Source organism: Taudactylus pleione, unplaced genomic scaffold (genome assembly GCF_031769625.1).
Source record: "Taudactylus pleione unplaced genomic scaffold, aTauple2 ptg000311l, whole genome shotgun sequence".
Classification (NCBI taxonomy): Eukaryota; Metazoa; Chordata; class Amphibia; order Anura; family Myobatrachidae; genus Taudactylus; species Taudactylus pleione.
In genome coordinates, this window is record NW_028284712.1 from 140,993 (window position 1) to 154,247 (window position 13,255).

At 47.3% G+C, this 13,255-nt stretch overlaps 1 protein-coding gene across 2 annotated transcripts in view; it reads left to right on the plus strand.

The window, feature by feature from the left end:
* Nucleotides 1-13,255, plus strand: part of KIF24 (kinesin family member 24) — a 62,789-nt gene that overhangs the window by 36,954 nt on the left and 12,580 nt on the right. For both annotated transcript variants that reach the window (XM_088442395.1, XM_088442396.1), the window contains exons 7-10: nt 1,441-1,562; nt 5,972-6,077; nt 7,433-7,504; nt 8,454-8,563. In XM_088442395.1, the coding sequence (XP_088298521.1) occupies nt 1,441-1,562; nt 5,972-6,077; nt 7,433-7,504; nt 8,454-8,563 (410 nt within the window). The remainder of the gene's footprint in view (nt 1-1,440; nt 1,563-5,971; nt 6,078-7,432; nt 7,505-8,453; nt 8,564-13,255) is intronic.

Consider the following 13,255-nt stretch of genomic DNA (forward strand, 5'->3'; position numbering starts at 1 on the left):
AAATACCTCTCACAGTCCTGTCGTTTCCATCTCAAAAATATTTCTAAGATCAGACCTTATCTCACCCAGGATGCTACTAAAACCTTCATCCACTCACTGGTCATCTCTAGATTGAATTACTGTAACCTCCTCCTATCTGGCCTCCCCAAATCCCATCTCTGTCCTCTCCAGTCTGTCCTTAATGCTGCTGCTCGGCTCACCCTCTCCAAACACTCTACATCTGCCTCTCCTCTCCTACAAGCCCTCCACTGGCTACCATTCCCTTTTAGAACCCAATTTAAGGTTCTTACACTCGCTTACAAAGCCCTCACCCATTCCTCTCCCATTTACATCTCTGATCTCATCTCCCTTCACTCTCCTGTCCGCCCTCTTCGTTCAACTAATGCACGCCACCTCTCATGCCAACTGATTACTTCCTCCCACTCCCGACTCCCAAGATTTTGCCCGTACTACTACCCCACCTTTGGAACTCGCTCCCTCTCCCCATCAGACTCTCCGCTTCCTTCAAACGGGCTCTCAAGACCCCCTACTTCATTAAAGCCTTCCAGCTCTCATCCTAAGTCCCTGCTACATGCTCCTTCCTCCCTGCCTACCCCATCTGTCTCACACCTGTTTGTCTTACCCTCCCTTTTAGAATGTAAGCTCTTACGAGCAGGGCCCTCTACCCTCTTGTGCTTCTCCCTACTTTAGTTTCATCTACTTCTTACCACTAGGGCACCTAACACTTGGCTGCTTATGCTCTGTTGCTTATCTGGGTGTTATGGTCGCTAATGTAACAATATATATATTATCCATGTCCTGGTCCTGTATTGTATTGTTCTGTAAGTCTTGTCAACAATTTGTCTATGTACTATGTAAGGCGCTGTGGAAGACTTGTGGCGCCATATAAATAAAGGATGATAATAATAATACTGTGAATGCTGTCCGCTATTGTGACACTTTGAGCCGGTTGCAGAGGGCAATTAGTAAAAAACGACCTAGGTTGCTTTGAGCAGGCGTCTTATTGCTGCACGATAACGCCAGGCCACACTCACACGGCGCTACCATTGGGAGGTACTGGACCATCCTCCCTACAGTCCTGACCTGGCACCGAGTGATTTCCCTCTCTTTGGACCATTGAAGAAGCTCCTGGGTGGAAGCAGATTTGCAGCCAATGGTGAAGTTCAGCAGCCGCCATGTCCTGGCTTCAGGCTCCTGGCACTGATTTCTTCTATGCCGGGATAGATGCCTTTGTGTACTATTGGAGCAAATGCTTAGACAAGTATGGGGACTATGTAGATATATAATCTGTACCAAGGCCATGCTATTGATTATATGGTCATTTACGAGTTGAATAAATGTACGCAATGAGAGGTCTTGTTACCGTATTTATTGAACCAGCCACGTACATTGTATCAGTGTAATACAATACAGCTGATAACTCCATTGTCTTTGCTGTAGATGATTCTGAAGGGCAGCAGAGAACGTAGTACCGGCGCCACCGGGGTGAATTCTGATTCTTCACGGTCACATGCCGTCATTCAGATCCAGATCAAAGATGCCGGGAGCCGTAAACTCGGGAGGTGAGATGGGGAATCAGCCAGTGGGGTGTCCTTTATATTACATTATGTAAATACAGTCTGTGACTCTGATACTAATGAGCCCCTGTAGTAACGTACACTGGGAGCTGTAATCACAGGAGGTGAGATGGGGAATCAGCCAGTGGGTGTCCTCTATATTACATGTCATATAATACAGTCTGTGACTCTGATACTAATGAGCCCCTGTAATAACGTACACTGGGAGCTGTAATCACAGGAGGTGAGATGGGGAATCAGCCAGTGGGGTGTCCTCTATATTATATGTCATATAAATCCAGTCTGTGACTCTGATACTAATAAGCCCCTGTAATCTCAGGAGGTGAGATGGGGAATCAGCCAGTGGGGTGTCCTCTATATTACATGTCCTATAAATACAGTTTGTGACTCTGATACTAATAAGCCCCTGTAATAACAGGAGGTGAGATGTGGAATCGGCCAGTGGGGTGTCCTCTATATTACATGTCCTATAAATACAGTCTGTGACTCTGATACTAATAAGCCCCTGTAGTAACGTACGCTGGGAGCTGTAATCACAGGTGGTGAGATGGGGAATCAGCCAGTGGGGGTGTCCTCTATATTACATGATATAAATACAGTTTGTGACTCTGATACTAATAAGCCCCTGTAATAACAGGAGGTGAGATGGGGAATCGGCCAGTGGGGTGTCCTCTATATTACATGTCCTATAAATACAGTCTGTGACTCTGATACTAATGAGCCCCTGTAGTAACGTACACTGGGAGCTGTAATCACAGGTGGTGAGACGGGGAATCACCCAGTGGGGTGTCCTCTATACTACATGTCATATAAATACAGTCTGTGACTCTGATACTAATAAGCCCCTGTAGTAACGTACACTGGGAGCTGTAATCACAGGAGGTGAGATGGGGAATCAGCCAGTGGGGTGTCCTCTATATTACATGTCATATAATACAGTCTGTGACTCTGATACTAATAAGCCCCTGTAATAACAGGAGGTGAGATGGGGAATCAGCCAGTGGGGGTGTCCTCTATATTACATGTCATATAATACAGTCTGTGACTCTGATACTAATAAGCCCCTGTAATAACAGGAGGTGAGATGGGGAATCAGCCAGTGGGGGTGTCCTCTATATTACATGTCATATAATACAGTCTGTGACTCTGATACTAATGAGTCCCTGTAGTAACGTACACTGGGAGCTGTAATCACAGGTGGTGAGATGGGGAATCAGCCAGTGGGGTGTCCTCTATATTACATGATATAAATACAGTCTGTGACTCTGATACTAATAAGCCCCTGTAGTAACGTTCACTGGGAGCTGTAATCTCAGGAGGTGAGATGGGGAATCAGCCAGTGGGGTGTCCTCTATATTACATGTCATATAAATACAGTCTGTGACTCTGATACTAATGAGCCCCTGTAGTAACGTACACTGGGAGCTGTAATCACAGGAGGTGAGATGGGGAATCAGCCAGTGGGGTGTCCTCTATATTACATGATATAAATACAGTCTGTGACTCTGATACTAATGAGTCCCTGTAGTAATGTACACTGGGAGCTGTCATCACAGGAGGTGAGATGGGGAATCAGCCAGTGGGGTGTCCTCTATATTACATGTCCTATAAATACAGTCTGTGACTCTGATACTAATAAGCCCCTGTAGTAACGTACACTGGGAGCTGTAATCTCAGGAGGTGAGATGGGGAATCAGCCAGTGGGGTGTCCTCTATATTACATGTCATATAATACAGTCTGTGACTCTGATACTAATGAGCCCCTGTAGTAACGTACACTGGGAGCTGTAATCTCAGGAGGTGAGATGGGGAATCAGCCAGTGGGGTGTCCTCTATATTACATGTCCTATAAATACATCTGTGATTCTGATACTAATAAGCCCCTGTAGTAACGTACACTGGGAGCTGTAATCTCAGGAGGTGAGATGGGGAATCAGCCAGTGGGGTGTCCTCTATATTACATGTCATATAAATCCTGTCTGTGACTCTGATACTAATGAGCCCCTGTAGTAACGTACACTGGGAGCTGTAATCACAGGAGGTGAGATGGGGAATCAGCCAGTGGGGTGTCCTCTATATTACATGTCATATAATACAGTCTGTGACTCTGATACTAATGAGCCCCTGTAGTAACGTACACTGGGAGCTGTAATCACAGGAAGTGAGATGGGGAATCAGCCAGTGGGGTGTCCTCTATACTACATGTCATATAAATACATCTGTGACTCTGATACTAATGAGCCCCTGTAGTAATGTACACTGGGAGCTGTAATCACAGGAGGTGAGATGGGGAATCAGCCAGTGGGGTGTCCTCTATATTACATGTCATATAATACAGTCTGTGACTCTGATACTAATGAGCCCCTGTAGTAACGTACACTGGGAGCTGTAATCTCAGGAGGTGAGATGGGGAATCAGCCAGTGGGGTGTCCTCTATATTACATGTCCTATAAATACAGTTTGTGACTCTGATACTAATAAGCCCCTGTAATAACAGGAGGTGAGATGTGGAATCGGCCAGTGGGGTGTCCTCTATATTACATGTCCTATAAATACAGTCTGTGACTCTGATACTAATAAGCCCCTGTAGTAACGTACGCTGGGAGCTGTAATCACAGGTGGTGAGATGGGGAATCAGCCAGTGGGGGTGTCCTCTATATTACATGATATAAATACAGTTTGTGACTCTGATACTAATAAGCCCCTGTAATAACAGGAGGTGAGATGGGGAATCGGCCAGTGGGGTGTCCTCTATATTACATGTCCTATAAATACAGTCTGTGACTCTGATACTAATAAGCCCCTGTAGTAACGTACGCTGGGAGCTGTAATCACAGGTGGTGAGACGGGGAATCACCCAGTGGGGTGTCCTCTATATTACATGTCATATAAATACAGTCTGTGACTCTGATACTAATAAGCCCCTGTAGTAACGTACACTGGGAGCTGTAATCACAGGAGGTGAGATGGGGAATCAGCCAGTGGGGTGTCCTCTATATTACATGTCATATAATACAGTCTGTGACTCTGATACTAATAAGCCCCTGTAATAACAGGAGGTGAGATGGGGAATCAGCCAGTGGGGGTGTCCTCTATATTACATGTCATATAATACAGTCTGTGACTCTGATACTAATAAGCCCCTGTAATAACAGGAGGTGAGATGGGGAATCAGCCAGTGGGGGTGTCCTCTATATTACATGTCATATAATACAGTCTGTGACTCTGATACTAATGAGTCCCTGTAGTAACGTACACTGGGAGCTGTAATCACAGGTGGTGAGATGGGGAATCAGCCAGTGGGGTGTCCTCTATATTACATGATATAAATACAGTCTGTGACTCTGATACTAATGAGCCCCTGTAGTAACGTTCACTGGGAGCTGTAATCTCAGGAGGTGAGATGGGGAATCAGCCAGTGGGGTGTCCTCTATATTACATGTCATATAAATACAGTCTGTGACTCTGATACTAATGAGCCCCTGTAGTAACGTACACTGGGAGCTGTAATCACAGGAGGTGAGATGGGGAATCAGCCAGTGGGGTGTCCTCTATATTACATGATATAAATACAGTCTGTGACTCTGATACTAATGAGTCCCTGTAGTAACGTACACTGGGAGCTGTAATCTCAGGAGGTGAGATGGGGAATCAGCCAGTGGGGTGTCCTCTATATTACATGTCATATAATACAGTCTGTGACTCTGATACTAATAACCCCCTGTAGTAATGTACACTGGGAGCTGTCATCACAGGAGGTGAGATGGGGAATCAGCCAGTGGGGTGTCCTCTATATTACATGTCCTATAAATACAGTCTGTGACTCTGATACTAATAAGCCCCTGTAGTAACGTACACTGGGAGCTGTAATCTCAGGAGGTGAGATGGGGAATCAGCCAGTGGGGTGTCCTCTATATTACATGTCATATAATACAGTCTGTGACTCTGATACTAATGAGCCCCTGTAGTAACGTACACTGGGAGCTGTAATCTCAGGAGGTGAGATGGGGAATCAGCCAGTGGGGTGTCCTCTATATTACATGTCCTATAAATACATCTGTGACTCTGATACTAATGAGCCCCTGTAGTAACGTACACTGGGAGCTGTAATCACAGGAGGTGAGATGGGGAATCAGCCAGTGGGGTGTCCTCTATATTACATGTCATATAATACAGTCTGTGACTCTGATACTAATGAGCCCCTGTAGTAACGTACACTGGGAGCTGTAATCACAGGAGGTGAGATGGGGAATCAGCCAGTGGGGTGTCCTCTATATTACATGATATAAATACAGTCTGTGATGCCGTCAGATACTACACTACAGTTTGTATAAAGGGACTTGAGCTTGTAACTTGGATCCGTGCTGTAACTTTCTCTCATCTTTCTACTTCAGAATGTCTTTCATTGATTTAGCTGGAAGTGAGAGAGCGTCTGATGCCAGAGAATCCGACAAACAAACAAAGATGGAGGGAGCAGAAATAAACCAGAGTCTCCTCGCTGTGAGTATACTCAACCCTTGGATACGGACAGATAAAGGCGCAGCAACGCTCTCCTACATAAGTGTGCCGGGGACAGCTAAAGGCGCAGCAATGCTGTCCTACATAAGTGTGCTGGGTACAGATAAAGGCGCAGTAACGCTGTCCTACATAAGTGTGCTGGGTACAGATAAAGGCGCAGTAACGCTTTCCTACATAAGTGTGTCAGGGACAGATAAAGGCGCAGTAACGCTGTCCTACATAAGTGTGGTGGGTACACATAAAGGTGCAGCAACGCTGTCCTACATAAGTTTGCTGGGTACACATAAAGGCGCAGCAACGCTGTCCTACATAAGTGTGCTGGGTACAGATAAAGGCGCAGCAACGCTGTCCTACATAAGTGTGCTGGGTACAGATAAAGGTGCAGTAACGCTGTCCTACATAAGTGTGCTGGGTACAGATAAAGGCGCAGTAACGCTGTCCTACATAAGTGTGCTGGGTACAGATAAAGGCGCAGCAACGCTGTCCTACATAAGTGTGCTGGGTACAGATAAAGGCGCAGCAACGCTGTCCTACATAAGTGTGCTGGGTACAGATAAAGGCGCAGCAATGCTGTCCTACATAAGTGTGCTGGGTACTGATAAAGGTGCAGTAACGCTGCCCTACATAAGTGTGCAGGGTACAGATAAAGGCGCAGTAACGCTGTCCTACATAAGTGTGCTGGGTACAGATAAAGGCGCAGTAACGCTGTCCTACATAAGTGTGTCAGGGACAGATAAAGGCGCAGCAACGCTTTCCTACGTAAGTGTGTCAGGGACAGATAAAGGCGCAGTAACGCTGTCCTACATAATTGCTGGGGACAGATAAAGGCGCAGTAACGCTTTCCTACGTAAGTGTGTCAGGGACAGATAAAGGCGCAGTAACGCTGTCTTACATAAGTGTGCTGGGTACAGATAAAGGCGCAGTAACGCTGTCCTACATAAGTGTGCCGGGGACAGATAAAGGCGCAGCAACGCTGTCCTACATAAGTGTGCCGGGTACAGATAAAGGCGCAGTAACTATGTCCTACATATGTGTGCCGGGTACAGATAGAGGCGCAGTAACGCTGTCCTACATAAGTGTGCTGGGTACAGATAAAGGCGCAGTAACGCTGTCCTACATAGGTTGGCTGGGTACAGATAAAGGCGCAGCAATGGATGACTCTGTGCTGCCACCACTGGTGAAAGGGTGGTATGCCAATGGTTATACATTTCATTCATACATTTCATACATTCCAAATCACGTAGGATACAGGAGTAATTATGACCAGTCTTAGTTCCTGCTTTTATTCTGTTGTGACTGAATTATGTGAAACTGATCTGTGACATTTTCCTCATCAGCTGAAGGAGTGTATCCGCGCTCTGGACCAGGAACAGGCCCACACCCCATTCCGACAGAGCAAACTCACCCAGGTAAGATGGGAACTCCCGGCCCCTCCGGTGATCGGGTATAGCTGAAATACGTTTGGTGACATAAATAGTAAGTGCAGCAGAGGAATAAAGCACCAGAGAATGTCCCAGAAACTGGATCAACCCGAACTTTTAATAGGAAGGATTTAGAAGGCTTCACATGGTGCAATGCAATGCATGACACATATCCTTGTGGATGTATCCTGTGCGGATGGCGCCAGTGCGTGCCCCGGAGCTGACGCGTGGGCGTGCGTGGTCCCTGGAGCTGACGGTTGGGCGTGCATGGTCCCTGGAGCTGACGGATGGGCGTGCGTGGTCCCTGGAGCTGACGGATGGGCGTGCGTGGTCCCTGGAGCTGACGGATGGGCGTGCGTGGTCCCTGGAGCTGACGGATGGGCGTGCGTGGCCCCTGGAGCTGACGGATGGGCGTGCGTGGCCCCTGGAGCTGACGGATGGGCGTGCGTGGCCCCTGGAGCTGACTGATGGGCGTGCGTGGCCCCTGGAGCTGACGGATGGGCGTGCGTGGCCCCTGGAGCTGACGGATGGGCGTGCGTGGCCCCTGGAGCTGACGGATGGGCGTGCGTGGCCCCTGGAGCTGACGGATGGGTGTGCGTGGTCCCAGAGCTGACGGATGGGTGTGCGTGGTCCCAGAGCTGACGGATGGGCGGGCATGGTCCCGGTGCTGACGGATGGGCTTGTGTGGTCCTGGTGCTCTGACGGATGGCCCTGCATGGCTCCGGTGCTGACGGATGGGTGTGCGTGGTCCCGGTGCTGACGGATGGGTGTGCGTGGTCTCCGGTGCTGACGGATGGGTGTGCGTGGTCTCCGGTGCAGACGGATGGGTGTGCGTGGTCTCCGGTGCAGACGGATGGGCGTGCATGGTCCCAGAGCATGAGATTGCCTGTGTATAACTACACTTTCCAGTCTAATAGCTGTATCTCATTTATTACAGGTGCTGAAAGATTCATTTATCGGTAACTCAAAGACTTGTATGATCGCTAATATATCCCCAAGTCACATAGCGACTGAGCACACACTGAATACCCTACGCTATGCAGACAGGTAAGTAGTCCCGGCCGCTACATTCTTCTTTGCTACACGTCTGATCTCTTCTGTGTTCCCTAAGGGACTTTTCCTCTCTCATCTACAATGGACCTGTCACCTACACACACAGCTGCACATGAAACCTAGCCAGTCATACAGTATGTTACCTGTTCTGTGTGGTACAGCTGGATAGATTCTTCTGTATCCACCTTTGTACACACCTGCGGGAAGTCAGCCATCTTCTGGGCGTCAATGACTATTAATGAGCTGGGGAACAGCCCATGTCCTGGCAGACGCATGCTCCGTGTGCCCCTGTGACCTCATCAAGCTGTCAGCTCTGGGTACATTGGCTGTGAATTATTACATGAGCTCAGTATTAGAACAGTCACAGTTGATTTGTCCCAGTAATGATATGCGTGTAAGTAACAGTACATTGATATTAGGATGTGCTGTGAATGTCAAACCGCTGCAGAAATCGCCTCCACTGAAACCATCTCCTTTTCTGAAGTAGTGGTGAAATATTTTTCCTGCAGCCCAAATTCCACCATTTCTAGTACTCTCTCCCTCAGGTCTGTTATATGTGACGCATATGGGGGATTTCCTCCTGGTCACGACATTAGCAGTACGTGCGCCATTCTCCAGGCGGCTTCACTAGTCAGCACGACCAATCTAAGAACACAATGTATTCTGGAGACGTTTAACTCATTCAGGAAAGCGGTATTTCCTCATTGTATACATAATCACCATATAGGGACTGTACGTCTTCCCTCTATCCTCTTTGCTGGGGCTACTCCCTGCCCGACCCCAGCATTACTAGAATGTAGCCATGGATCTCACAGTGCTGAAAGCCAGGAGAGATGTCACCACTGCTGGACCTAGCACATTGTAGATGTTGAAGACACTAGGAATGAGAGGGGGGGTAATGAGGACTCCTCAGTGGATCAGCTACTTCTGTCCATTCTGCAGCCGGATTCACTGTCCTCCTACTGAGCAGTAGTGCAGCTAAGATGTGGGCTGTTGCTTGAAATATGAGGGTAATCCAGAAAATAGACCGTTTAGCTGGTAATAAAACACACAGAGTACCTTTGTCTAGTTCTCCACATAATCGCCTCTAGCATTTTAGCATTTGTCATATTTGTGCACGAACTTTAGCAAAACCCTTGTTGTACTCAGCAGCCTTCAGTCCGTGGAACCAGTTGTTGACCACGGAATGGGATTGAAATACCGGCGGCTCAAATCCCGACAGTGTCTACTGTGGTATAATGTGTTGTTGTTGTCCAGCCTGTTCCCAGCAGCAGTCAGGGAGTGACTGGGTGGGATGGAAGGCTCGTTGCCAATTGCCTGCAGCTTCCCTTCTCATCATGCTGTGGCTCTGGGAGGGGAGAGGGGCAGGCTGTGCTCTGATTATCTCACTGATACAGTGATAACCAATCAGAGCTAAGCAATGTGACAGGCCGACAGGTGAAGATCCCGACGCCCGGTGGTAAGTATGCTATAAACCCAACCCTAACCCTCCCCTGGGGGTGCCTAACCCTAACCTCCCAACCCCCCCCCCCTCCCCCAGTGCCTAATGCTAAACCTAACCCCCCCATTCCCGGGATAAGTGTATACTTACCCGGCAGAGAGGACGATTGGTTCGGCGTTCCGGCATCGGGATTAACATAGGTGTCAGATTGCGCTGTTGAGATTTAGAACGGCGGTCGCATCATAACTACATCCCGTTGACCATAGGCTTCAGGTCATCATCACTTCCTAAAGGTTGTCCACCCAGGAACTCTAATGCTGGCCACACACACAGCGATATTCTACTCAATCTGGCTGATTTCGACACATTGGAACGACAGATCTTGCAAAATATGGCCCCACTCACGATCACGATGCGATGCGCGTCCCCGCTGGTCGCACATCGCATCTTCATCCCATCTTCAGATCTGCCGTGCAGTAGGGCAGATCTGACAATATAGGAGGCGATGCACTGTGATAGTCTGACTGCAGGAGAGATCGTATGAAGATTGGACACCAGATCGTGTGCAGAGCTGCCGGGGAGAGTTTCAAGGGAAATCGTACACAAATCGTACACATCGGCTGATCGTGTGCAGATCGCCATGTGTGTGGCCAGCATAAGAGCTTAAAGGTGAAAATCGCTCAGAGCGAGGTCCGGACTATAGAGTGAGTGATCGAAAACCTCCCACCCAAAACTGTGACAAGTGATGGGTGTCCTAGTTGATCCCTATCATGCACTATTGAACATATCACACCACTCTCTCACATCACCAATACAGCTCTCACTTTCTGCACGTTCAGGAATCCGATCACGCTCCTCACTTCACAGTCGGAGGGATTTTGTATTACAGGGTTCATTATAGCAAAGCAAACACCCCATCACCAAAATCAGCCATAACGTCACCCCACTCACAGAGCACCTAGGAAACAGGTTAGGGAGACCGTCCGACCATGAATTGGGGGGTGAATGACCTGCAGGAATGCGCAAACGGTCTTTACTTTCTGGATTACCCTCCTAGAATCCTTTACACGATATACATGGGAAGCGAGGTGTCTAACTACCCATGGCTGAAGCGAGGTGTCTAACTACCCATGGCTGTACAGTATATTCAATGGTGATTTAATATGTTCCCTTGTCTAGTGTAAGCCAGGCGTTATTTGTGACTCCATTCCAAAAGTGATCACCATTTTCCATGGTTGCTACTGCTATTTGGTAAATTTGTTGTAATGTAAATTATCTGACGCCTGTAACCATGGAAACTATTGGAGATTATTTTAGTAAATTGTGCAAAAGGGTGGGTTTAAAAAAAAGAAAAAAAGAAAAAGTTATTGCATTGATTTGTTAGCGTCGAAAAAATTTGTGGGACCACTGGAGTAGATGATTGCCGTTTACTTGTTCAAATTTGGATAATATCTTAGTCGGCCAACCGGCGCCTAAAGATTTTGTATTTACGCTCTATAGGCAACACCACCGCAAAGCATTCTGGCAGCGCTGATAGAGGTATACTGTGTTGTTGTTGTCCAGCCTGTCCCCAGCAGCAGTCACTGAGTGACTGGGTGGGATGGAAGGCTTGCTGCCAATTGCCTGCCGCTTCCCTGCTCATCATGCTGTGGCTGTGCTAGTAGTGCATGGCAGAGGGGCAGGCTGTGCTCTGATTGGCTCACTGATACTGTGATAACCAATCAGAGCTAGCAATGTGTCTGGTTGCCTAGCAGCAGCCTAGAGAGGGGAGGTATCACTGAGACTGACTGATTCCCAGAGACAGCCTCCTACGAGTACAAGATTCCCCTGAGGCACAGCAGGCAGGAAGGAGCCAGGGCAGCTCTGAGGAACTAAAGAAAGAGTCAACCATCGGAACAACATCCAATCATTTCCATTATTAAGATGAATTTGGATAAGGTTCCGGGCCGATTCCACAAGAAAGATGATAAATCCCCCTTCTCCCCAACATCCTAACTGTCCTATTTTTGGGACCCCTCAGGAGTTTGATGGTACTGTTCTTCCGACTTACGAAAAAGTAGTTCTTCAATTCCATGACATTCTGTCAGATACACGTCTTAACCCGTCAACTGCAGAGGTCGCTAGGGCTGGTGCTAACCGTAGGTAATGATGCTTTAGTCCATACAGTTATAATTCTGTCACCCTGTAAAACATAGACAAACGCGTTCAGACATACTACAAGAACGATCGACACTCCTAAAAATTAGAGCTGGCCGACTTTCCATTGTAGGCTTGAAAAGTTCAAAACTGAGGCAAGGTGACTGTTTGATGTTTGCACTTGTACTTGTGAAGGAGAATGTAAGTGCACGAAGGGAAAGACCGTAGATCCCAAGGAACGTATGTTTCTAAAAGACCAGAGATGGAAGCGTCGTATGGCAATTGGTGGCATTGATTAGGCCTATACTCCTAAGCTGCAATTGCGGGCAGAGGGCAACAGATACCCTACTACTGCAGTTTACGTGTTACAAATATTAATAATCCCACGCCAGTACCGGCACAAAAGCCCCACTCTGGTCGGATTGTGGTACAGAAAACGTGAAGTCGCTACTTTGTAACCATTTCACGGCAGACGCCGCTTTTGTATTTATTCTGTTCGGATCGAGGTACAGAGAATGGGAGCCCTGTGAAGTTGCTACTTTGTGACCCTCTTAAGACAGACACCGCTATTGCATTCACCACCCCCTGGCTGTTCCCTCTGGAGAGGGTTGAAAAGGTAAAACCACATATAGAGTCTGCAGACACAACAAGAAATGTATTAACTGACTCTTTATTAAGTAATTTGTTGATTTTAACACTTACTTCTGTTGGTTAGATGTTCTAACAGTAAACACAACAAACACTCTTACAGTGGAAACCAGTGACGAATATCTTCTCATACTATATACAGTCAGGTGCATAAATATTGGGACATTGACAGAATTTTCATATTTTGGCCTCTATTCGCCACCACAATGGCTTTGAATTGAAACAAACAAGATGTGCTTTAACTGCAGACTTTCAGATTTAATTTGAGGGTAATTACATCCAAATCAGGTGAACGGTGTAGGAATTACAACGGTTTCTATATGTGCCTCCCACTTTTTAAGGGGCCAAAAGTAATGGGACTATCAACTCAGAAGCTATTTCATGGACAGGTGTGGGCTATTCCCTCGTTATTTCATTATCAATTAAGCAGGTAAAAGGTCTGGAGTTAATTCTAGGTGTGA